The sequence below is a fragment of the Lagenorhynchus albirostris genome, chromosome 1, assembly GCF_949774975.1.
Source record: "Lagenorhynchus albirostris chromosome 1, mLagAlb1.1, whole genome shotgun sequence".
NCBI classification, from domain to species: Eukaryota; Metazoa; Chordata; class Mammalia; order Artiodactyla; family Delphinidae; genus Lagenorhynchus; species Lagenorhynchus albirostris.
In genome coordinates, this window is record NC_083095.1 from 163,314,690 (window position 1) to 163,340,192 (window position 25,503).

At 47.2% G+C, this 25,503-nt stretch overlaps 1 protein-coding gene across 4 annotated transcripts; it reads right to left on the reverse strand.

Moving 5' to 3' along the window:
- Nucleotides 1–4,872: 4,872 nt before the first annotated feature.
- Nucleotides 4,873–25,277, reverse strand: ZSCAN2 (zinc finger and SCAN domain containing 2). 4 transcript variants are annotated; one of them, XM_060158020.1, is made up of 4 exons: nucleotides 25,165–25,277; nucleotides 22,615–23,128; nucleotides 6,155–7,613; nucleotides 4,873–5,599 (listed from the first exon to the last, which is right to left on the reverse strand). In XM_060158020.1, exons 2-3 carry the CDS (start codon nucleotides 23,015–23,017, stop codon nucleotides 6,172–6,174), a joined length of 1,845 nt encoding a protein of 614 aa, XP_060014003.1. In that variant the 5' UTR covers nucleotides 23,018–23,128; nucleotides 25,165–25,277; the 3' UTR covers nucleotides 4,873–5,599; nucleotides 6,155–6,171. The 4 variants fall into 4 exon arrangements, with proteins under 4 accessions (XP_060014003.1, XP_060013979.1, XP_060013987.1 ...); XM_060157996.1 differs by having other exon boundaries at nucleotides 4,873–7,613; XM_060158004.1 differs by lacking the exon at nucleotides 25,165–25,277 and adding an exon at nucleotides 24,838–25,091 and having other exon boundaries at nucleotides 4,873–7,613.
- Between the last annotated feature and the right edge of the window lie 226 nt (nucleotides 25,278–25,503).

Here is a 25,503-nt window from a genome sequence, read left to right on the forward strand (position 1 = left end):
CGCGAGCCACAACTACTGAAGCCCGCGTGCCTAGAGCCCGTGCTCCACAACAAGGGAAGCCACCGCAATGAGAAGCCCGCGCACCGTAACGAAGAGCAGCGCACACTCGCCGCAACTGGAGAAAGCCGCGCACAGCAACAAAGACCCAACACGGCCAAAAATAAAAATAAAATTAAAAAAAAAAAGTTAACGAGGCAATCTTGGGGACGGAGCCGACAGCGCTGGGGGGGCAGGGAAGAGAAGGGGATTTTGAGGTGCAGCATTCATCACCTGAGGGGGGTGTGTCACATGACCCCTTTCTTTCAATCCGTGCTCATCACCAGCCACTGTCTGCTCACAAAGCCACCATTTCAGTTTTCTGTCCCTGGAGACCAGGAAAAAGGAGTGCTCTGAAAGTGGCTTGGGATTGGAGATCCCCAAGTACATGAATAATAATTGGGCTTCTGGAATATTGGTCTCTTGGAAATTTAGTTACCAGGAGCCTCCCACCCAGTGTCCGGTCACCTCTGGGTGCCTGCACCATGAAACTTGGGGACTGGAACTCGTGAGTGGTAAATCTGCCAAGATGTGCCACCCCGAGGCATCCTGGCAGGCCTCCTGCCCTGACACCAACAGTGTAAACAGACGGCGGACACACTGTGCCTGCCAAGGCCTGTGAGCTGTGAGGGGCCTGGGCAAAGTGTTTCCTTGGAGCCGGACCTTCCTCCTCCCAGCAGCCATTCTTCTACAGCTGCCGTGGGCCTTTGAATGGATGGAAAATTCACAGAGTTGGGACACTGGGAAGAGTGAGCAGGGGAGAGGGAGTGAGGGGCAGGTAGGCCCAGGAGCCACAGCCTCTGCTGATGCCAGAGGCAAGAGCTCAGCTGCACCAGTGGCTGGGTGGAGCACCAAAGGGAATTAACCACAGCCCCTACTCTCCACCGGGCTCTGCAACCTTCTGTCTCACGACCTGAGCGTCATCCGTGCGATGCCACCTTCACCTCCTCTGTGGCCACGGGCTATTTTATCAAGTCAAGAGGGTGAGAGAAAGGAAAGACTCTAATATTCTGTCCAGAGATTTGAAATAGCTTAACAGGGCCAGGCAGCAGGGAGGTTAAAATGGCCCTGCATTTGAAAAACTCCAGGTCTGTCTGTGAAAGACTGTGGGACGGGCAAGCCCAGCACACCGGGCCCCTGCACAGCTCCCTGGTTATGAGACAGGACTCCCATCAGGGATAAAGGTTGGGGAGGGCGACCACCAGTCACGTGCAAGGAAGGACCAGTTACAGTTGTGGATCATCTTGATACTAGGGGAGTAGCCAATATGCTGTTTTTATTTTAGTGTTTTGTTATTCTCTCCATTGGTTCCTGAGGTGTTTCTCGTGGCTGTAATAATGCAGCGGGGTTAATTGACTTCAGGAGTAGCGTGTTAAGCCACAGGTGCAGGGCAAGGTACATACTGAACCATAAATTGTGTTACACTAAGCTACTATGGCTTATTGTAAACCAGAAATGCAACCCAAAAGGAAATAAAATTCCATGAAAAACAAGAGGAAGTCTCATGACGACCTGCCTCAAAATGGAAAATCTCTATTAAAAGTGACACAAGTGGCACAAGTGTGTCTAGAGCCAGGTCGGCTCAGCTCCCAACACTCCACCTGCCCCACTGCAAACTTCAGAACAGGGTCAGGAGGAGACTAATTGCTGACCCAGAGGGGACCTGATGGGGGGACTTTGGGGTGCTGCTAAGTTGTTTCTTGACCAGGGTGCTGGTTACACAGGTGTATACAGTTTGTAAAAATTATATGAGCTGTACACTTATCTATGTGTTATATTTCCTTTTTTTTTCTGGCTGTGCTGGGCAGCTTGTGGGATCTTAGTTCCCTGACCAGGGATTGAACCCGTGCCCCACGCATTGGAAGTATGGAGTCTTATCCACTGAACCGCCAGGGAAGTCACTGTGTGTTATGTTTCAAGAAAAAGTTAAAACAAGAACTGTCTCAGGATATAGTTATACGAATACCCTGGGATTAAAAGGGTGAGGGTAAGATAAAGTCTCCAAGCTTCACTGCTTGCCCAGAGAGAAGAGAAATAGATGGTGTACTACGGACTTAGCTATAAGAAAGGGGATGCATGTTTTTCACTGACTTTTGATGATCTGTGACATTCTGAAAACAAAAGCTTTTTCGTTAGGATTCTGGTTGGTGGGTTGGTTTTTATAAATGTCTTTCGCTGTGTCTCCATTCACTGATACCAATAAATTGTAACTGAGGTGAAAGGTCACTGAAGTTAAAAATAACTTAATCTTACCAAAGGGAAGTGTAGGAAACCTAACCCATTTTCCAGGTCAGAATTTTGAGCTCCATCCGCCTCTTGCATTTACATACAACTGTATGGAGAGAACCCAATTGGCATATATTTATTGACTTCCTATCACATGCCAGGCCCTGCTCTGAGTGCTGGAGAGAGAGTTTGGAACCTCAGTAGGGGTGTGAGCATAAAAACTCAAAGAGGGACAGGGCAGAATCACGAAACAGGTCAATGCAATCAGTCACAGGCACCGAAATCGGAGAGCTCAGGGGTGTGGTGGGCGGGATCACGTCCGCCAGGCAAGTGCAGGGAAGACCTCACGAAGGGGGTGGTACCCAGGCTGAGTCTTCAAAGATGTGCAGGTGTGCCCTGGGCAGACAGGGCAGCCCAGCAATCCACAAGAGGGAGCAGAGGGAGCAGAGAGACGAGGCCCAGCAGGGCTCATTGAGGGGAGCTGCCAGGGGGCGAGGATGGTCAAGGGCATAGAGGTGTGGTGACGAGGGCAAGGCCAGGTATGAACGTAAGGTTCCACAGAGGCCCCCATCAGGAAGGCCATCAGGAAGGCCCCCATCAGGAAGACCTCATCTGCCCTCCTTAGGGGGATGGGGGAGCCCCGGAGGGTTTAAGCTAGGTAGTGACAGGCTCAGTTCTTTGCTGTGGAAGGACGCTCACTCTGGCTACAACACAGAGGATGGAGTAGCGGGAAGCAGGGCCAGAGGGAGCTTGGGGGGCACCAGGAAGGGGGCTTTTGCAGTGTCGGGCAGGGGTTTGAACTACGCCAGGGGGGTCGGGTCTGGGAAAAGTTGAGAAGGGCTTGGTTTCCAAACGGCTCTAAGGGATTCGAGGGAAGAAGAGTCTTGGACGACTCCTAGGTTTTGGGGTTGAGTGACACTGAGTGGATGGCAGTGCTACTCACAACGAGGAAACACACCTGTGGAACCAGCACCCTGATCAAGGGAGGCAGGTGGGGGACTTGAGTTCTGAACATGCAAGTTTGAGGCTCTAGGAACAAGGGCAGGAGGTGAGTAAGTTGCAGGAAGAAGCCAGTAGAGAGGGAGAGACTGGAAATCGAGAGAGGAAATAGCAGATGAGCAAGGTCCTGGGTCCTGGAGGGAGGTGGAGGCAAGGGACAGGTGGAGATAGATGACTATTAAACCAAAAGCACACATCTCGGCTGAGCCCGGAGGCAAGGAAGTGACAGGGTTTGATACACAGAAGTTTGCTGGTTGGGACACTGAGGGAGGCCACGCTTGGCAGGCTCAAGGTTCTCAGAGGTGAGCAGAGCCTGGGGGCTGGCGTGGGTCTGAGGGGCAATGGGTACAGGGCGGCCACTGCGGGGCCGGGGAGAGGGAAGTGACCAAAGTCACGTGAAAGACTTGCTGAGGTGGGCCTGGGGGCCACACTGAGGGTAAAGAAGATGCCTTTAAAAAAAAACCATTTACTGTAGGTTTTTAATGGTCCCAAGGCTGTTCCCATGAACTTAGAAACAAACTGGTAACAAAAACTCGGTCCCTAAATATATGTACCTTGAAGGGGAAATAGTCTTTGTTACAGAGACACAGGTGTAATTGAGTTGTGAACAAAGATGTAGCAGAGGCAGATCTGCCGAGGGGGCTGGGGCTTCTTGACTGTTTTTAGGGGAAGAAGGCCGTGTCCTTCCATCCAACACATCCGGCATGAAGACCCCTCCTTGCCTCTGCAGACCCCCTCTAGGTGCAAGCAGTACAGGAAGCAATGGGCTCTCAACCTTTCTAGAACCACCATTTGTCATTTCCCCAACCTGGTTCCAGTCTAATTCTGCAATTTCAGCTAATCTGGCTTCCTTTCTTTCCAGGACATTTTGTGTTTATACCAGGTAGGGAGGAATAAAAAAAGAAACTTAGTTAGAAAGGTTTAAAAACCTTAATACCAATTCTTTTCTCAAGTTGAGCTTAAGGGAAAGAGAAAAAACACCATTTCTACAACCCAAATTCCAGAACTGAATGCCACCTAGGAAACCCGCCTGTCCACTCTCCCTTACAGGCAGGGCAGCTCTTGTATCTTCCCAGACAGATGGAAATCTTTCTCCTAGTAAAGCGGCATGACGACAGGTAACGGAACTTCTTATTCACAACCTTTCTCCAGCACCTAGCATGGTGATGGTACACACGCCCTCAGTAAACGTTTGCCCTGTAAGTGAAGGAATGGAATCGGTGACGGGGATTTCACAGCCTACGTGGTTTGGTGTAACAACTGCTACTGCCCAGAGCTTCCTTGTGTCTAACTTAGTTGATTCTGGATGGAGACGGCCTCCCAAGGAGACCACTGGGAATCATCTGGCACCTTAGCCAAAGCTGCCTCTCCAAGTGTTGGCTGACAGACTGGATGCAGAGATAGCAAAGAGCAGTGGAGAGGTGGGTGCACTGGTCAAGCACACAGGACTAGGTTCACCCAAAGGTGTGCTCTTTGAAGCAAGTGATTTCTTTCCCCCTAAAGGTCTTGGACCACTTCCAGCCTGGGGCAGGAGGTGAGTTGGGTGGGGAAGTGAGATATGGGTTTGTCAAGTTCGGGTTTTTAACACATGTGAAAAGACAGACTCAGGAAAAGAGTGGGACTGTACTTTATTAGGCAGTTTGGAGCATCCACCCTGTAAGAACCAAGGTGCGTTCTGAAGGCAGGCCCTACGTGTAGGACAGAAAAGCCTATTTACCCTCCTCTTCCCTCCTAACAAAGCCTTTCACCTGCTATCATCCTGTCTACTGTTTCATAGCTCAAGGACCCAAGAACAAAGCCCTGGTAGCATCCCAAGATCAAGGGCGACATCTGTAGGACAACTCTTGATTCAAGCCCAAATCTCTCCAGGGTACAGGTGATGTGTCCTCAAAATCAACACTTCCTTAAAAATAACGTTCTTTGTATACAAAAGCTACCAGACAGAATTCTAGATCTGCATATATAAGATAAAAACGACAAGTGCACAGAGTGATGATTACAGGGCCATGTATCTGGGGGGTAAAGACACAAGGCAACCCTGCAGAGTGCAGGACTGTTTCACCCTGAAGAAGACAGAAATACCATCCACCAGGGGGAGGAAGCTGGCGGCTCTGACTTCACCTCACACTCAAAAACTAAAACCCTACAAGAATAAATGTGTCCCCACCGACCCACAGCCGACTTACCCCAGGACAGTAAGCAGAGACAAGAGCAAACACATACATCTCCTCCATCTATGCCTTCCCTGGCAGGCCCCGGGCAACTCCTATCAATGGGAAGGTACTGGGACACTGGTTCTGGGCCAGACTCCCTCGTGTTCCGGTGTTCCTGACACTTTCTAGAACGAGAAAAGGGCTTTAGCTTCATGCGGATGACTCAGAATGGGAGAAGCCCCTCCACCTTGACCCGAAATCAAACCCCAGGACACAAAGGCAGGAAGGGCCAGTTCTGCCATGGCAGGGGCCCTGGGACGCTAGCAGCTCGGGTGAAGGCACCTTAGCCCAACAACTGGCAGCAGAACGACCAGACAACACCAACAGGTTTCTGGTATTTCTCTTAAAATGTGGGCCATGCTGTCTTCCGTTCCACACAGAGAAATATCCCCCCTGTTCTACCGAAGAGGAAACTGGGGCACAGAGGACGGAGAGAGAAGGAGCCAATCAAGTCGAGAAACGTGACAGAAAAAGCCCCAGCTTTCCGACCTTCCATTCCTACGCTCTGTTCTCGGGGTTTGACTCTGACCACTAAGACGATGGGATCCTAGAAATGAGGGTGAGCAGGGGTAAGATTCTGGCAAAGATCCCCAACAAGCCTTTAGGAAGAATGGCTCTTCTACAGACACATCCCTGTCTGGGGGCAGCGTGGCAAGTGCCCTCCTGGGCCAGTCCCTCACCTTCCCTCTCTGCCCCTTCAGTAAAGTTTCTCCTTCATGTGAGTTCTCTGATGTGTGATAAAATTGGAGCTGTTGCTGAAGCCTTTGCCGCACTCGGGGCATTTGTAGGGCTTCTCCCCGGTGTGTATTCGCTGGTGTATGATGAGGACTGAATTCCAGCTAAAGCCTTTCCCGCACTCAGGACACCTGTATGGCTTGTCTCCCAGATGGGCTCTCTGATGCATGACCAGGATGGAGCCCCGGCTGAAGCTCTTGCCGCACATGAGGCATTTGTAGGGCTTCTCACCCGTGTGGGTCCTCTGGTGCACCACCAGCTGGGAGCGCTGGCTGAAGCCTTTCCCACACTCATTGCATTTGTAGGGCTTCTCACCCGTGTGGATTCTCTGGTGCTTGATGAGGTTGGAGCTCCAGCTGAAGCTCTCCCCACATGTCAGGCACTCGTAGGGCTTCTCGCCCGTGTGCATCCCCTGGTGTGCAATCAGGCTGGAGCTCTGGCTGAAGGTCTTCCCGCACTCCCCGCACTTGTAGGGCTTCTCCACCAGGTGGGTCCTCCGGTGCGTGGCCAGGTTGGAGCTGCGGCTGAAGCTCTTCCCGCACTCGCTGCACTGATAAGGTTTTTCTCCCGTGTGAGTTCTCCGGTGGGTGATGAGGGCCGAGCTCTGGCTGAACCTCTGCCCGCAGTCGGGGCACTTGTACGGCTTCTCTCCTGTGTGGATCCTCTGGTGCCTGATGAGGTTGGAGTTGTAACTAAAGCTTTCGCCGCATTCTTTACATTCGTAGGGCTTCTCTCCCGTGTGGATCCCCTGATGCGTGTTCAGGCTGGACCGGTTTCCAAAGCTCTTGCCACACTCGGGGCACGAGTACGGTTTCTCCCCCGTGTGAGTCCGCTGATGGGCGATGAGGTTGGGGCTCCTGCTGAAACTCTTGCCGCACTCAGCACACTGGAAGGGTTTCTCTCCCGTGTGGATCCTCTGGTGGGTTATGAGGTTTGCACTCCGGCTGAAGCTTTTCCCACAGTCCCTGCACTTATAAGGTTTCTCCCCGGTGTGAGTAGTTTGGTGTCTACTGAAGTTGGAACCATCACTAAAGCTTTTTCCGCACTCATCGCATTTGTAGTATTTCTCTCCTGTGTGGGTGCGCTCGTGCGTGATGAGGTGGGATTTCCGGCTGAAGGTTTTCCCACACTGGGGACACTCATAGGGCTTCTCACCCAGGTAGGTGCCCTGAAGGCCTATGAGCTGTCCAACTTCCCTGCTCTGGGGTGGCACCTCCCCATGGTCCTCCCCCGGGGTGTTTCCCCGGGGCCCCCGGGAGCTGCAGTCTCTCTCCAAGTCACTTTCCCAGTCTGATTGTGGAATGCCTTCCCCTTCAGGCATTTCGGAGAACATTTCATGTGATTCAACATCCTCAAATATGTCTTGGTTAGAGTTCTCCCCATTTTCACTCTGGATCTCAAAATCTGAAACAGTGAAGAAAATTGTACAATTTGTACTCAATTTCCTGTAATGATGAGAAAAGAAAACCAAAGGGGAAATTTAAAATGAATTAAACTTCAAGTGAAAATAAAAAGGCTAGAGAACCCTCAAAACTTAAAAAAAAAAAAGACAGGTTTATTTCCTTCTAACTGGTTATCCAGTTGCCAGGTCTCATATCTTTATGGTGATCACCCAGAATTCTAAGTCTTAAAGATGTGGGTTTCAGGTCTCTACCTGTTTCTCCACTGGGAAATGAGATCAGGTGGGAATTTTCAAATTCCTGATCAAAGGAAAGCAACAGGGTACATAGTCCCCGATACTCACCATGGTGCTCGATGCTTAGTAGGTGCTCTATTAAATTTGATGAATGAATGAATGAGTTTCTTATTGGTACCACAGATATTCCCCTAAAGCTCAGTCTCCTTTCAAATGGAGCTTATATAATAATTCTGTGCATTAAAATGTCTGATGCTTATAATCTTATTAGTTGGCATTTAAGTAAGATACAGACAAGATGACAGGGCACCAGCAACAAGGACTCTATGTGTCTGTACACATGACTGAAAACAAGTAAGTGGGCAGTTAAAAGAGCCCTCAAATTTGGGGACTTCCCTGGCGGTCCAGAGGTTAGGACTCCGCACTTCCACTATAGGGGCACGGGTTTGATCCCTGGTCAGGGAACTAAGATCCCACACGCTACGCAGCCAAAAAAAAAAAAAAAAAAGAGTCCTCAAATTTACCTGCAGTGAGAGTCTACAGATAGATCTCCTATTGGTAATACAAAACTTGCCAAACTACTGCCCAATACTTATCAAACGTTTGGGTGAAACAAATCATGAGGGAGGACTGCTGGAAGAACATGCATTCCCTTCCTCAAATGAGAGACTCTAAAGTCTATCCCAGGATTAAGCCAGCAGAGCTGTGGGCCTGGATCACACTGCTCTGACACTGGCAGAACTGTGTTCACTGAACTGTGTGTTGGTTTAATGACTCTGGCTGACACTGATGAACACTCTAAGAAGGGTCATTAGAAATTAATCACAGACTTCCCTGGTGGTCCAGTGCTTAAGAGTCCGTGCTGCCACTGCAGGGGGCACGGGTTCGATCCCTGGTCGGGGAACTAAGATCCCGCATGCCGCACAGCACAGCCAAAAAGTAAAAAATTAAAAAGAAATGAACTTCTATCAACTAACATTACATTGTTAATCAATATTAAAAAAAAAAAGTAAAAAAAAAAAAGAAATTAATGGCTGTGTCAGCTACAAACTGGCACTTGCCATCTACCTCTACAAGGACTAAATCACATGCTGCTGCAGCTGCTGACTTTCAACTCCCCCTGAAAGGGATTCAGGGTGGAGAGCAGAAATGAGGCCCTCCATGCTCTGGGAAAAACTGGCAGAACAGGTCTTCAGATAGTTAATATTTTCAGGAGACCATTTTATGAGCCCAATTCTTGCATCTCCTCGTATCTAGAAAAGCACTCAATTCCTTCATGGTGACGTCTGCCCCTCGGGATTAGCAGTAACCTTCATGAGACTAGCAGAAACCTTCTGCAAAAAAATATGTGCTTGATTGTGTATACTCCCCCTTCACCAAAATCACATATATACTGACCTCCCCCATTACGTCTTTGGAGCAGTTTCTCAGAGCTACCTGAGATGCTGTCTCCCGAGTTATAGTTCTCATTTTCTCCCAAATAAAACTTAACCCTCAACTCTCACATTTTGCATTTTTTTAAGTCAGCAGCTGTCAGGAACATTAATGCTGCCAGGAAGTTGTTGACGACATTGTTTATACCACACAATATCCTCTTGATCGGCCAGAGGAGGAAATTTCTCTCTGATGGAAGTATCAAAAGGAGCTTCTCTTCTGAGTGATCTGTGTCTGCCTCACGCCCCTGACTGTGGCTCCCTCTCTGCCTTGCCTGCTTGGAAGCTTGGAGCCAAAAGCCCAGAGCAGGAATACTGGATGTTTTTACAGCATGCAACTTGTGTTCTTTCATTTTTTCCTTCCCAATATTTTCTTCTTTACTATAATTTCTTTGTGCTCTATTTCTGTAAGCTATCTTCAACCCTTTTTAAAAATTCTATAGAGTATACAGAAGTCAGTCAATGCTTTTACTGATAAAGGTGATAGCCTGATTATTACTAAGACCTAACATCACACATCAGACCTCATAAGAAAGTAGTTCCATTCATAGCAAGGAAGACAATTAGCAAAATAATTACACAAAGTCCTAGTGACATTTCCATTGTTAATGCTGATAAACTGTTCAAGGTTAGAGGCTCAATTCAGTGATTATTAGTCTCTATAAGTTAATGTAAATTTCCGTATATGAACATGATACAATGTGGCCTACATCTCTCAGGTTGAACCTAGGTTCCACTCATGTCTTTAGTCAAAATAAGATCTACTTAAACTTGCAATTAAGCATATAATTACATTTCATGCTCACACTGACATACATGCTGCTGGTAATCTGTGGACTCCTATAAGTGCCCTCGGGCCCCCCTCCCCCAGATCTCCAGGGGATGGATACAGGAATGAGGGGCACCATGCAAGCTCCTGCCTGGCTAGGGCCAGAAATTCTGTGCTTCCTCAACATCCTGCAAGACTGCTCTTTTGCAAGTTTCTGTCACAGAGCTCTGCTATTATCTCTTCTATAAGAACCTCCAGGCTGAGGCCCTGATTCATTTTCTTCAAGCTAACATGACCCAAAACCCTTTTGTGATGACCTTTGTAGTTGTTCTCTTCCAAATAGGGACAGTAGTTAATAAGGTTTTTCATTGCCCTAAAATCAGAACTGGTATGTTCCAGGCTGAGCTCAGAAGCAACAGGAAAAACAAAAACTCAGACTTCATTTTCAGTGAGATCAGGAGGGAGATCAATTTGCAGACAACAAAATACATGTAAGGGCTTCCAAAAACAGCAGAGACCGGGCAGAAGCCAAGGAGGGAAAACGTGAAGAGAACAAGCATGGAAAGCAGGAGGGGGGCGCTCTTGGGGGCAGTGTCTCAAAAAGCTCAGGCAGAAAATCACTTCCTGAGGGTCAGGGACTCACCCTCAAGTACATCGGTACATTTGGGAACTGGGGTGAGCAGGGCTGGCTTCTTTGGTTCGGAGAAGCAAGGGAGGTGAGGCTACAATTATACAGAATCACACAGATGAGCTGTGTGTGCAGGAAGCTTTCTGTTTCTGTAAAGCAGCGGAGAGAGCCTTGACTCTCCCAAGTGAATCACAGGAATTATTGTTATTGAGAAAAATGACCATTTTTCATCCCTAAAAAATGTTAAGTGAAGCAACCGCCTCTGTGAAGGAAGACCACAAAGTAGAAGTTGAGAAGAGACAACAGGAAGAGAGGAAATGTGATCTGGGAAGAAGGGAAAAAAATCCAGAGAAATGAAGACAAAACGGGGAGGAACTCAACGGAAAATAGGCACCTTGGAAAGCACAGGAAGGGAAAGGGAGAACTGAAGTGAGATGGAAACAAAGAAAGAAGTTAGAAAGATTAAAGACCACGGGGGAAAGCGGGGCGGGGTGGTGGTGGTGGGATGAATTGGGTGATTGGGATTGACATGTATACACTGATATGTATAAAATAGATAACTAATAAGAACCTGCTGTATAAAAAAAAAATAAAGTTCAAAAAAAAAGATTAAAGAGAATGACAGAAACCAAAGTGAGATAAAAGGAGAATCAATAAATATATAACTAGAGTTCTCAAAAAAGGAAACTAAGCCAAAGGAATAGAACAAATCCTTCAAGTATAATCTATAAAGATAGAAGAACCCTTGATGGGACTTCCCTGGCAGTCCAGTGGTTAAGACTCTGCACTTTCAATGCAGGGGGCACAGGTTCGATCTCTGGTCGGGGAACTAAGATCCCATGTACCCCGTGGTCAAAAAATTAAACACATAAATACATTTAAAAAAAAAAGACAGAGGAACCCTTGAAAGGTACACTGTGTGCCAAGGAAAACTAACCCAGGGTGGTTACTAATGAGACAGGGGACAACAAGGTAAAAAGATCGAATCACTTATATGGGGGAAGAAAATCAACCAGTCTCAAATTTCTCTCCGGTAACATTCAATCCCTGCAGATCATACAGCAAGAGCTACAAGACATGCAAGCAAAGAAAACGGATGTGAAGGATTTTACGTTCAACAAAACTGTCCTTCAAGCATAAAGTTTACAGGCCAACAGCTCTGAATATACACAAGTTCGCAGAATACTGTTCCTATGACCCTTCTTGAGGAAACTATTGGGAGATGAATTTCGGTCAACCATGAGACAAAGGCAATGCTAGAGCAAAAGGACTGGGGCTGAACAGATACATTTAACTTTAGAACAATGTCTAAAACTACTGTGGCAATTAGAGTGAAAAAAGAGAATGTAAATGTTACACAGACATGTAGAAATGACATGCTAGCCAAAATTGGGGTTGTGGGGAAGAAACTGGGATATAGGATATATTCATTAACTGCCTCATCTGTATACCTGGGAGTCCAAAGGTTATCATTTAAAACTGGCAAATCATGTAACTGAAGTATAAGAGTCTTTAACAGTACAAAAATAAACATCATTGTAGATAAGATTACTGACTGAAATGAGGGGAGTAAGGCGGGGAGCAACTATCTCTGTCAAATGTTAAAACATAAAATCTCAATACAGTAAGTCCCCTACATACGAACCTTCAAGTTACAAACTTTCAAAGACATGAACGTGCCCCTGGATGCCAGCTGTTGTACTCTACTACTGTACTTTTCAAGGTACTGTACTTTCAAATTAAAAATGTTTTATTTTTTGTGTTTGTTTGTTATGTATTATTTGTGTGAAAAGTATTATAAACCTGTTACAGTACAATACCACATAGCCGACTGTGTTAGTTGGGTACCTAGGCTAACTTTGTTGGACTTAATGAACAAACTGGACTTACGCACATGCTCTCGGAACAGAACTTGTTTGTATGTAGGGGACTTACTGTAATTAAAACATTAATAGACAATCAGACCAATGAAACAAAACCAAACCTCCAGAAATAGACTCAGTAGACATGTGAGTTCAGAATTTAATACATGTGAATTCAGGTGGCTCGTGAATAGACAGACCAGTGGAACAGAAAAAAATCATCTCTATGACCATGGGAATTTAACATATGTTGAATATAAGGGTAGCCTCTCCAATCCATGGAGAAAAGACACCACATCCAAAAGACACCAGCATTCATGATGCTGGGAACAATCAGTTAGGTCAAATGGAAAAATTTCAGTTGGACCCATACTAGGACAAATCTCAAATAGATCAAAGATTTAAAGGGAAAAAAATTAGTACTGAACTATTAGACAAGAATATGAGAGAATTCCTTTATAATCTGGGAGCCTTTAGACATGATGCTTAATTTGTGTGATTATCTTCCTCTGCCACCTCACTGCAGAGGCCCATCTGAGCAGAATCCTGACCCAATAACCCCCTCACTGTCTGCTGCTTAAGGACCAGTCCTATCCTCCTTTACGTAGACAAAGATTCAAGACTGTTATACTCCAGGGAAGGCCAAAGGAAGGTTGAGAGTTCTTTTAAGATTGGTCTCTGATAACACAGAGGCACGGGAGCCTTTCTAAAGGACAGAAAAGAGCACCCTTCGGGCGATCTGACTTAACAACGGCCTCCAAATGGGAAAAAAAAATCACTGAGCTGGGAAGGATGAGGGATCCTGGTTCCTCCCAAGCTCCTCCTCAAGAAAAGGTGACACTGGTGAAATCAAGAGTATAGAGTACATTCAACTGTGGGCAATTCTCTTTTTTTGTGGGTGGTCAATTAAGAAAGTGAAAACTCAGAAGCTGATGTGGTCAGATAAAAGGGGAATATCATCAACATATTAATGGGTAGAGATGGGATGAGATGGTAGGAGCCGGGAATTTTCTTTAAAAAGGAACTTCACCAGTAGAAAGAGTGTTTGCTATTTCAAAATGAGCATATTTTGTGGATGAGACTGGATACAGGGAAGCAGGCTTCTGAGGAAGCAGGCTTGTGAGCAAGCAGTTGGACGGCCAGATCTCCAGTAGAGAAAACTCAGAGATGAGTCAGGCATTAAGGAAACAGGAAAGAAGGGGTCTCATTTGCTAAATGTTTTGATCTCCCCCAAAACTACTAGAGCAAATTCATAGAGACAGAAATCAGAATGGTGGTTGCCAGGGGTTGTGGGGAGAGAAGGGGAGTTAGTGTTTTTTTTTTTTAAATAGATTTTATTTAGTTATTTAGTTATTTTTGGCTGCGTTGGGTCTTCGTTGCTGCGCGTGGGCTTTCTCTAGTTGCAGTGAGCAGGGGCTCTTTGTTGCGGTGCGTGGGCTTCTCATTGCGGTGGCTTCTTCTGTCGCGGAGCATGGGCTCTAGGCACGCGGGCCTCAACAGTTGTGGCATACGGGCTTAGCTGCTCTGCGGCATGTGGGATCTTCCTGGACCAGGAATTGAACCCGTGTCCCCTGCATTGGCAGGCAGATTCTTAACCACTGTGCCACCAGGAAAGCCCGGAGTTACTGTTAATGGGTATAGAGTCTCAGTTTGGGAAGAGGAAAAATTTCTGGAGATGGATGGTGGTGACGGCTGCACAACAATGTGAATGTACTTAATGCCACTGAACTATACACCTAGAAATGGTTAAAATGGTAATCTTATGTTATATATTTTACCACCATAACAAGAAAAAAGAATTTATGGCCCTTATATATCATTTTATGTACTCTTAGCAAATTTAAAATAGTTGATACCTTACTAGAAAAATTCTGGAATTAATTTTAAAAGATGAAGTTAATGCTCAAAAAGGCAGAGAATTCTTAGAAACACTATTCAATTTCTGATGGCCTAACAGGCAAAAGAAGAGTATCTTGCTTTAATGGGTATTTCCCTGGTAATTTGTAAGGTTGAACATCTTTTCATATGGATATAATTTGTTTTTATTCAATTCTAAATTGCCGGACCATATCTTTTACCTTCTATTCTACTGGGTTGACAATTTCTTATGAATTGTAGATGCTCTTACAGAGCAAGATTTTGACTCTTATCTGCTACACTGCAGACTTTGTTACAGATATTTCCTCCCAGTCTGTGCATTTTCGTTGAACTTTGTTCATAGTATCTTATTTATTTATTTTTGGCTGTGTTGGGTCTTCGTTGCTGCACACATGCTTTCTCTAGTTGCGGCGAGCAGGGGCTACTCTTCGTTGCGGTGTTCAAGCTTCTCATTGTGGTGGCTTCTCTTGTTGTGGAGCACTGGCTCTAGGCATGCGGGCTTCAGGAGTTGTAGCATGCGGTCTCAGTAGTTGTGGCTCACGGGCTCTAGAGCGCAGGCTCAGTAGTTGTGGCACACGCGCTTAGTTGCTCCGCAGCATGTGGGATCTTCCCGGACCAGGGCTCGAACCCGTGTCCCCTGCATTGGCAGGTGGATTCTTAACCACTGCGCCGCCAGGGAAGTGTCCACAGTATCTTTTTAACATAAAAGACTTTTTCTGTTTCCATGAGTTCAATTTAGCTTTGACGATTTCTGTCTTGTTTAAGATTAAGAAGTCCCACCCCACTGCAAGATTACAAAAATCCTCTCCTATAGCTGATTCCAGATCTTTTACAGTATAGATCTATAACTCATCTGGAATTGATTTCTGTGTAACTTGTGAAGTAGAGATCCAGTTTTAGTTTTTTCAAAGGGTCAGAACACTGTCCAAACACCATCCACTGAACGGTCCATCCACTGAATGATTCCTGAATTGCCATAGGGCCCTTATTGGTTACTAGACAATTGCAGCTCGGTCTAAATCAATGGATCTTGTATCTTCCTGCCCTTGACATGGGCTCTAGACTCACATGCACAGCACATTCCCATGGAATGCTTGTCCTTGAACTGGGCCACATGTGTCCTCCTGCCTGGTCAGAGGCCTCTGCTTTCTCTCCCATGCTACAAAGCGTACCAGAATAAGTGTAAGGAAAATTGCTGTCAATATGGGGATAAGCCTGAATTTGCTGTAATTTATCTATAACAATGACATAACTGGTCACAAACTTTGGTGCTTTAATGTGTGTTAAGCTCAGAATTCTTGTAAGGTCCTTCCCCCCTGATTGTGACATACCGCTGTGTCTCAACACCATGGTCAGAGCCACTGGTCTAAAATGCAGAAGTGGGTCTGTAATTCTGATACAGCTGATGCCCAAGTGGGGCTCTCCCTATCGGGGCGCTGCCCTGGCAAGACTGGCGGGAACCTGATAGCGCCTGAGTGACTGAGACCGTTGTTCCCCCTGAACTCTGACTGCCTGAAAGACAAAGCGCTGGTAAAAACAGCAAGGAGATGTTATTGGTTTAAATGAATGATTGCCAAACAGTTACGGTTATATGTTAATGTTACATCTCTCTGAGAGTTCTGTATGGTATACACTTCAAATATTTAAGTGAACTGAAAGTGTTTTTGTCTTGAAACTGAGAATTGTGGCTTTAAAAAGACATATACCTTTACAACCCTGCACCGCTCTTCACTCCCCTTATTAACAAACATGAAAGTATTTGTTCATTTGCTGTCACCAAGGGAGCATTTTTGCTGGGCCAGCAAGCTCAAGATAGGTAAGCTGCTGCCTGTGCCCACCAAAAGCCAGGTGTGATGCTGAGGATGGCTGGAGAGGTCAGCTGTGACTCTCAGCTCACCTGTTGGACAAGAGTAGGTTTGAAGTTGACAATCTCCATTCCTGACTAGTCTAGAGGAGTGCTTCTCGAACTTCACAGTGCATATGAAATCACCTGGAGATCTTGGTGAATGCAGATTCTGCTTCAGTGGGGCTGGGCTGAGACTGAGGTATGCCTTTCTAGCAAGCTCCCAGGTGACACCTATGTTTTCGGTGCGTGGACCACATTCTGAGTAACAAGGCTCTAGAGCAGTGGTTTTTAAACTTCACTGCATCTTAGAACCACCTGGGAAGCTTTCAAAACTCCCTTGCCTGGGCCACACCCCCATGCCAACTAAATCAGAAAATCAGAATCCCTGGAGTGGGTTCCAGGACCCCAATGAGAAGTCTGAGAACCATAGGCCTAGCACAGTGGTTCTCAAACTGGTGGCTGAATCAGGATCACCTGGAGGGCTTGTTAAACCCACGTGCTGGACACCGCCCCCAGAGTTTCCGGTTCAGTAGGTCTGAAGGGAGGCCCGGGGATTTCATTTTTAACACACTTCCAGATGATGCTGATGGCACAGGGACCCCACACTAATGGTCAGAGGATTTATATGTCACGAATCTATCAATTTTGAGCCCCATAATTTCCCCTTTGCTCCCCTCTGATGGCAGCAGTTTCTTTTTCGGGTGGTGGGGCTTCTATGAGATAAAATGAATCTGTTAGGGACTTCCCTGGCGGTCCAGTGGTTAAGACTCCGAGCTTCCACTGCAGGGGGCTTGGGTTCGATCCCTGGTCGGGTAACTAAGATCCTGCAAGCCGTGCTATTCAGCCAAAAAAAAAAAAAAAAAAAAAAAAGAATCTGTTAGGAGAGGAGCATTTCCCCTTTCAGCCTGATGCTGCAACCACACTGGTCTGGGGTTATCTTGGGGAGGCTGCTGCGGCATGAGTCCACTGGTCTCCGGGCTCTAAAGGTATTTTTCCGCTTACTTCATACAGAAAGTGAGATGAGGGTGGGTAGAGCAATTAGAGAACAGTTCAAGGACAAGCTGTCTCAACTCTAGTGACTATACTTTCTGAACCGAAAATGAGGCCATACAATTTGAGAAACGACTTCTGGCCCCAGGGCCCAGGCCTCTTACAGACCGATGTGAGACATTCTGAGAGGTATGGTTTGGCTGCCAGCTATTGGAATTTGAGACATTTTGATGCTTTACAAGGACAAATACTCAAGATTGCCCTGGAAAATTGGGGTTCTCATTCTCCAAGTCACCAGAAAAAAAAGGAAGTGTATTGGGTTTTACATCAGTAATTTGTAACCAGAAACACAGGTAACTAGTGCTTTTCATAAATGGTCTTTCAACAGGCCTGTGAAACAGGCTAAAAACACAGCTGCCAGGCGTGAACCATGTGGGCCAATCTCATCTAAAAAGAAAGAGCACAGGACTTCCCTGGTGGTGCAGTGGTTAAGAATCTGCCTGCCAACGCAGGGGACACGGGTTCGAGCCCTGGTCCGGGAAGATCCCACATGCCGCGGAGCAACTAAGCCCGTGTGCCACAACTACTGAGCCTGCGCTCTAGAGCCTGCAAGCCACACCTACTGAAGCCTGCGCGCCTAGAGCTCATGCACCGCAACGAAGAGTAGCCCCTGCTCGCCGCAACTAGGGAAACTCCATACACAGCAACGAAGAACCAACACAGCCAAAAACAAATAAATAAATTTATTTTTTAAAAAATAAAAAGAAAGAGCACATCACTGGATGGATGGTCTCCACAGGACCAGTGATGCCCTACTGCGGCTTCCACGTCCAGCCCACAACAGTTTCATTTTCTCTGGCATTTGTGCGCTGGTGGCCACATCCAAGACCAGCTCCCCGGTGCAAGAGACCTCCAGGCAACTGTCCTCCCTGGGGTGTGGATTCACCATACCTTAGGTTTCCAAATCCAAAGCTTGTCCCTTCAAGTAAATGCTGCCAGTCCCATGGACTACTCCTACCAGTTTGGCTGGATAACAACAGGTGAAAAAGGCCACCTACTGGTTTATTCTCAGGCCATGAAGGGAGATATCCTTGAGCCTCTGGGATCTGAGAAACGGCAATAGTACCCACCTCCATACTCAGAAACATGTTCTCTATGTTTATAAACATCTTGGTTAACAGCATAAATATGATAATATTCACTGAGTTTGCTGAATATAAACAAAGGATTAATACAGAGCTTCCAAGAATGAAAACCTAAGAGTAGGTGCTCTCTTGCTGGACTAAGCTGCTTGACTTGCCTACCAGCCTAAGAATTCTCCCAGGTCTAAGCTGCAGTCCTACCTAGTCTCCCTTTCTAGATTTGGAAATATACCTGGCTACGTTCTGCCAACTTTGGGCTTGACCTTTTTTTTTTTTTTTTAAGATATTTTTGATATGGACCATTTTTAAAGTCTTTGAATTTGTTACAGTATCGCTCCTGTTTTATGTTTTGGTTTTTTGGCCACGAGGCATGTGGGATCTTAGCTCCCCAACCAGGGACTGAACCTGCACCCCCTGCATTGGAAGGCGAAGTCCCAACCACTGGACCGCCAGGGAAGTCCCGACCCCATTTTGTTTTAAAACAAACCTTAGCTTGGCTTTCTCAAGGAGAGGCAGATAAGCCTGGAAGGAAGCAGCTATCTGCCTCCTTCATGGACCCAGCAGGTGAGCTTCTCCACACCTGCAGGGAGGCTCGAAGGATTCATTTCCTCATCCCGACAATACTTACTGGGTCCCCACTATGTATAGGGCACCGACAATACTTACTGGGTCCCCACTATGTATAGGGCACTGTGCTGGGTACTGTGAGAGCTTAAAAAAAAAAAAAAAAAAGAAAAAGGTTAAGAAAAAGATAGGTTCCTTGACTTTGGGGATTTTATAGGTTCCTAGAAGAAATAAGATAAGTATTCATACAAATAGAAAACAAGACAGAATACGATACAAAGCCAAAAGAGGAGGAGAATCCAAATGTTCTGGGGGAGATGACTTCTAGCAGAGGTGATCAGAGATGCTCTCAGGCGGGTGGAACTGGGGACAGGAAACAGGGGCCGGAGGGACAGCTTTATGGAGCAGGTCTCCAAAGGTGTGCACTCAAAGGAAGACCAGGATTTTATCACACAGGGATGGACAAGGCCACTCCAAGTCAAAACTCAGGAGCACAGGTGAATGCCAGCAAATACAGATTATGTTCAAGAAACAGCAAGATCTGGTCTGAATGAAGCAAGAGCTGTGGCAAGGGGATCAGAGGAGGACCAGCCATGGGCACCTGGGCCAGGTCACACAGGGCCACGGGCTGCAAGCAGGACAAAGAGGTCATGGTTGATTTGGAGACACTGGGGAACTCAAGAAGATTTTTAAGCAGGAGAGTGCCCGATCACTCAGGTAGGAGTGGAGCAATGCAGGGGAAAGAGGCTGAAGGCAGGTCCCCTTTGGAGGCTGCTGCGAGAGTTCAGGTGAAATACCAAGAGCCTGAAATAGGGCTAGGTATGGGGATCAAAATGCCCTTGGGAAACACAAAAAGAGATGAGCTTTACCACTTAAACTATTAATATAGGTCCAATCTCAACTGGAATTTTAAGATATTTTAACTGTGAACACCTAGAGGTGCCTGCTAGTCAAATATTAAACAACCACTGTCTAGCCAGGCCTTGAAAATGTGCTGGGTAAATGTGACCAAAGGTCCCGAGCTAGACAAACAGACTAGAGATCAAGTGGTCTTATGTTGAGTAAATGTTTGAGAAGGGATGGAGATCACTGAAGAGGTTCCTCTGAGTAATCATAAGGCAGGTCAGGAGCATGTGTTAGACAAATGAAAACCAACAAAGACGATCTCAATGGCAGAAATGAGAGCACTGACGAGCCCACTCAGTCTGGGACATTCCCCATCCGGGATGTTCCGTGAAAGATGAAAGGCACAAAGCCCCTCCAGCAAACCAGGTGGGGAGGGCTGTCACAGTGGGAGCCTGTCATTGCCTCAGAGACACCTGATGAGACTTGACGCCCTGCTTTGTGACTTCCCCAACTGAACAGTAACCCCAGAGGTTTCTCCTCAGCCTTCCACCCCTCTGGCCTCTCTTTAGCATCTCACTGAAGAGCCTGAGGTTCATCACAAACTCGTTACACAGTAAACAGGTTTTTAAACAGGATGAGAGGCTTTTGCTTTTTTAAGTAGGAAGAGTAAAATTAAAAGCTATTTTTCAGGGCCAAAGAAAATCAGGTATTTTGCTTCAAATAAAACCTGGGATCTACCAAACACACGTGGAAGCAAACAGACTGGAGTTTGAAGGCCGGCTCCATCACTAACCAGCTGTGTGACCTCAAGGAAGAGCTTGACCTTGCTGAACTTCCATTTCCTCATCTGTAAAATGACAGTTCCACCCACCTCACGGGATTATCAGCAAGATGGACATGTGAGGTGCTCAGTGAAGGCCTGGGCTCACAGGTGGCCCTCCATGACCACCCTTTTCTCCAAAGGACAGCTTTATACTCACATCTCCCAAGTCCCTGGGCATTGTTACAACTCTGTCCCCAAACCACCTTCCCTTTCCAGCCTTCTGAATCCTCTAGACTAGATGCCTCTGAGTTAGTCACCTTTGTCTTACTCCTCATCTGCAGCCCCTCTTTCCAACATCCCATCGGCAACTATGACTTTGCATCAGATGTGACGAAATGCTTAAGAACATTAGCCACGTCCTCAGACCCCTGAGCTGGCATCCTGGTTCAGCCTCATACTAGCTGCGCGACCTGAAGGGAGTCACTTATCTTCCCCGGTGATGATAATTCCTCTTGTCTCCAAGCTGCAGCACAGCTTCCTGCACCCAGGAGTCGTCTTCCAGGATCATGGCGGCGACCTCCTCCTCCTGGTCATCTTCCTCTTGAGGGACCTGGACTAAGGGGCTCAGGGGAGTGGTTCCTCTCAGCACCTCCGAGGCCATCATCCACGGTCTTGGGGGAATCACTCAGGCTTCTAACCTTGACTTTCAGTCTTCTCCAGCCAGGCTCTCTGAGAGTTTACGTGAGTTTTGCATATCAGATGCTAGGCACGCTGGCTGGCCCACAAAAAGGATCCATCAGTGCTGGCTACGGTTACTATTAGCTCTTTCTCACATGCGTCCAGTCTCCTCCTCTTCCCCTGCAGTCCCCACCTTGGACCCACCCCTATCACTGCCCATCCAGCATCCAGACGGCTTCCTGGCTGCTCTCCTCCCTCTGGCCTCTCCCTCCTGTAATCAAACCTGCATCCTGTGGCTAAGTTCAGCTTCCTCCCATGCCCCTGGGGCCCTAGTTTAGAATTTGCTGAGGCCAAAGACATTTGGTCTAAGCCTCACCCACCCTTCCCCCAGACCCTATTTCCTACCCCTTCCTAAAAACACACTTTCCACTCCAATCAGCCAGCCTTCCTTATATGGTCATCCCACCGATCCCACACCGGTCCACCCTTCTGAGCCTCAGCTCCACTGGGATGCCACACCCTCCCCCTGCCCTGCGCCTTTCCAAACCCCCCTCCAGCTCAACTCCTGCTCAAGTGTCACATCCTCTGTGAAGCCTTCTCTGACCTCTCCTCTCCTCTCCCCACTCCGTTCCCTGAACATCCTCACAGAGGCAGCCATTGGTTCCTAGGGGTCCTGAAACAGTCCTAGGGGCACAGGTAGATCTGAAGTAAATATCTGGTAAGCAAGGCAGTCCAGTTTACAACTGAAGACCAGAATGGAGGCAGAGTGGTTGAACGGCATGCATGGGTCCCACAACGTATTAATAACACAAGAGACAAATATATTAACTGTTGCAAAAAGCTCAGGTTTGGAATTACTCTTTTAAGAACGTGGGATGACTTTATACCACAGATAAGTCCCTAGTTATTAGCTGGCTTACTCGTCATTCACCTTGATTTCACAAAAATAATCACTTTTTTAAAACAGGATTTGGTTTTTCTAGTTGCTGGAACTTAAATATTTGGAAGTTTATTGCACAACTGGGTGAAAGTGCCAAGGGGTGGTTTATGGGGGTCTTCAGCCCCTCACCCCATAACCTCCATCAGCTTCCCAACCGCTCCAACTCCACACAAAAAAACTGTGCTAACTACGTAAATCTGGCTCTGAGAATAGTCCTCTAAGCCCCTCTTATACCGAAATTCTGGAACTGTCACTGCACACAACCAGGGCATTTTGGGGTGACAATGGGCTGATCACCTGCAGACAGAGTAGAGGGATGGGGCTGACCCGAACTCAGTCCTGGATACCACCTTCTCCTCCTCTGCAAACACCACACTCTTCCATCTCAGAGGGCTGCTCCCACCCTCTCCCTACGAGGTCTGCATCTCACCACTGTCCCGAAGGGTCTGGGTCAAATCTTCCACCAGGGCCACCGCCTCCTCGCTGCTCTCGGGCCGATGCTCTTGCAGCCAGGCCTGAATTTCCCTTGGCAGCACGGTCAGCATTTGCTCCTTGGTGTGCACCTCTGGCCTCAGCCAGCGCCGGCAGAGCTCTCGAAGACGGCCAAGGGCACCCTGTGGCCCTCCGGCCACCTCCTCATGGGGGCTGCCCTTGCCGGCGCTCTGGGGAAAGGGCTCCGACTCAGGGCCATCCTCCTGCAGCACAGCTTCCTGCACCCAGGAGTCGTCTTCCAGGATCATGGTGGCGACCTCCTCCTCCTGGTCATCTTCCTCTTGAGGGACACGGACTAAGGGGCTCAGGGGAGTGGTTACTCTCGGCACCTCCGAGGCCATGATCCACGTTCTGGGGGGAATCACTCAGGCTTCTAACCTTGACCTTCAGTCTTCTCCAGCCAGGCTCTCTGAGAAGACAGCACCCTCCTCAAATTTCAACAAGGAGTCTGGCTAAGAATGAGAAAGAGAACTAGAATCAATAAGTAAACTGTCCTAAAACAATCTAACTCACAGCAGCCCAGGTCAGGCCACCAAATGATTCTTACATCCGCAAATCAACAGAAGTTTCCTGTCCCTCTTAAAGGAAAAATGGCTTATTCCTGAAAACATCTCTATGGCAAGAGAAGTTAAGAAGAATCACAAGCACGAAAAATAGAGTATTTTTCTTTCCAAAAGACCAAAGCATGAGTAACAGAAATTCAAAGTCCTCGCAAGAACCCAGGACTGAGTTATCCTGCCCTAAGTCAGTTCAGACTTGCTGCAGAGTGACCTTGACCTAACATACAACTCAGTCACACAACCTCACTGACCACCTAATAAGTAGAGATAATAACACCTATCCTTCTTATCTGAAGGGGACCTCTCAAGGATTTGCAAAGGATCAGATGTCAAGACACTTTGACGCTCACTGGAAGGAAGGAAATACCTCAACTGCATTATTACCATATTTTCAAATATGAAGTTGTAAAATGTTTGTACTCTTAGATCCAGCCTTGGCCCCTCAGGAATTTATTTTTTAAAATAACCATCTTTGTAAAGAGAAATTTATTTGCAAGGACACACAACCATAACATTGTTTCTAATTGCAAAAAGAAAACTTGACACCTTAATATTCCAGCAGCAGGAGAATGGTTAATTATGGCACATTCATACAGTAAAATATATTAAAAACTATGCTAATGTGGGACTTCCCTGGTTAAGAATCCTCCTGCCAATGCAGGAGACACGGGTTCGAGCCGTGGTCCGGGAAGAGCCCACATGCCACGGAGCAACTAAGCCCGTGCGCCACAGCTACTGAGCCTGCGGTCTAGAGCCTGAGAGCCACAACTACTGAGCCCGTGTGCCACAACTACTTAAGCCCGCGCGCCTAGAGCCCATGCTCCCCAACAAGAGATGCCACCGCAAAGAGAAGCCCGCTCAATGCAACGAAAAGTAGCCCCCGCTCGCAGCAACTAGAGAAAGCCCGCGCACAGCAACAAAGACCCAACGCAGCCGAAAATAAATAAACAAATAAATAAATAAATAAAATTAAATAAACTGTGCTAATGTAATAATGGCTACCTTTTGAGGGACCGTTACTGAGAAGGGGCTCAGTGGAGCTGGAAATGTTCTATATCTTGATTTAACAATGGTTGCATAAGAGCATACATATGAAATTTAAGATTTGTGCACTCTGCTCTATGTATTTTTAAAAATTATGCTGACAATAATTATTAATCATTAATTATTTAAAATAATCCTCATAATATGAAAATTAATGGATAAAAACAAAACCAGCAAAGCAAAAAAACCATAGACACAGTATGACCCCAATTCCTTTTAAAAATGAACACATACACAAGGAAAAAAAAAACCTGGACAAAAATTCTACAAAATGTTGAGAGCAGTGAAATGACAAATTATTTAAAATAAAGACTAAAAGGCAATGAAAAGTTATTTTTAAAAATCGTCACTACCTCGTAGGCTCAGATAAACCCCACACACAAAAAAAAATAGGGAAGGAAAAACTTTTTTAAAAAAGAACAAAAAAGAAAAGCTAGTGGAAACACCGAAGCTCTCAATATGTATTCACCAAATGGCTAAAAGAAACACAGGTATAACACAACTCTTAACTGGGAGCCCGGGAAAACCGTTCCTAGTCAGTTAATTTGCTGTCTCACCTGGGGCAAGCCACGCCCCCTCTGAAGCTCAGTTTCCCCATCTGTAAAATGAGCTGCTCGGGATGTCGTCCACTGTGCCTTCCAGTCTAAACTCTGCGCCCCTGGTTGGATGTACACGGAGCTCACCGCTAGGGAGAAGAGTCCATGTCCGGTCGCTGAGCCAACCGGGCGCCTAAACCGGGAGAGCGGGGGCCCGCGGGACGGGGACAGAGCCCCCGACGCCCCTCCCCCAACAGGGCTGCCCGCACTGGCTCCAGGCCCGTTATCCCCTTGCCTCGGGCTGCTCTCCCGGCCCGCGCGGCTCCAGCTCTGACTCTCCGGGCTCACCTCTCCAGAGACCAGATGCCAATCCCGCGGTCGTTCCGCGCGCAAAAGCGCCCCCGGGCACTGCCCGGCACCTCCGGAGTCAAGGTGGCTCAAGCCCGAGGGGCACCGAGAACAATGGACGGGAGAGGCCCGCCCTCCGCCGCGCTCATTGGCCACCGAGAACTGCACCTGGAAACTCTGCTTTCCTATTGGCGGATACGGACCCAGCCGGGCGGAGGGAGGGAGCCTGGGCCAAAGGCATTGTGGGAGGTGTAGTCCATCGAGCAGACTCCGACCGCGGGGCACGGAGCAGAGTTTGGGATTGATACCCTGTGCAGTGCGGTAGGGCCAGAGGAAGGA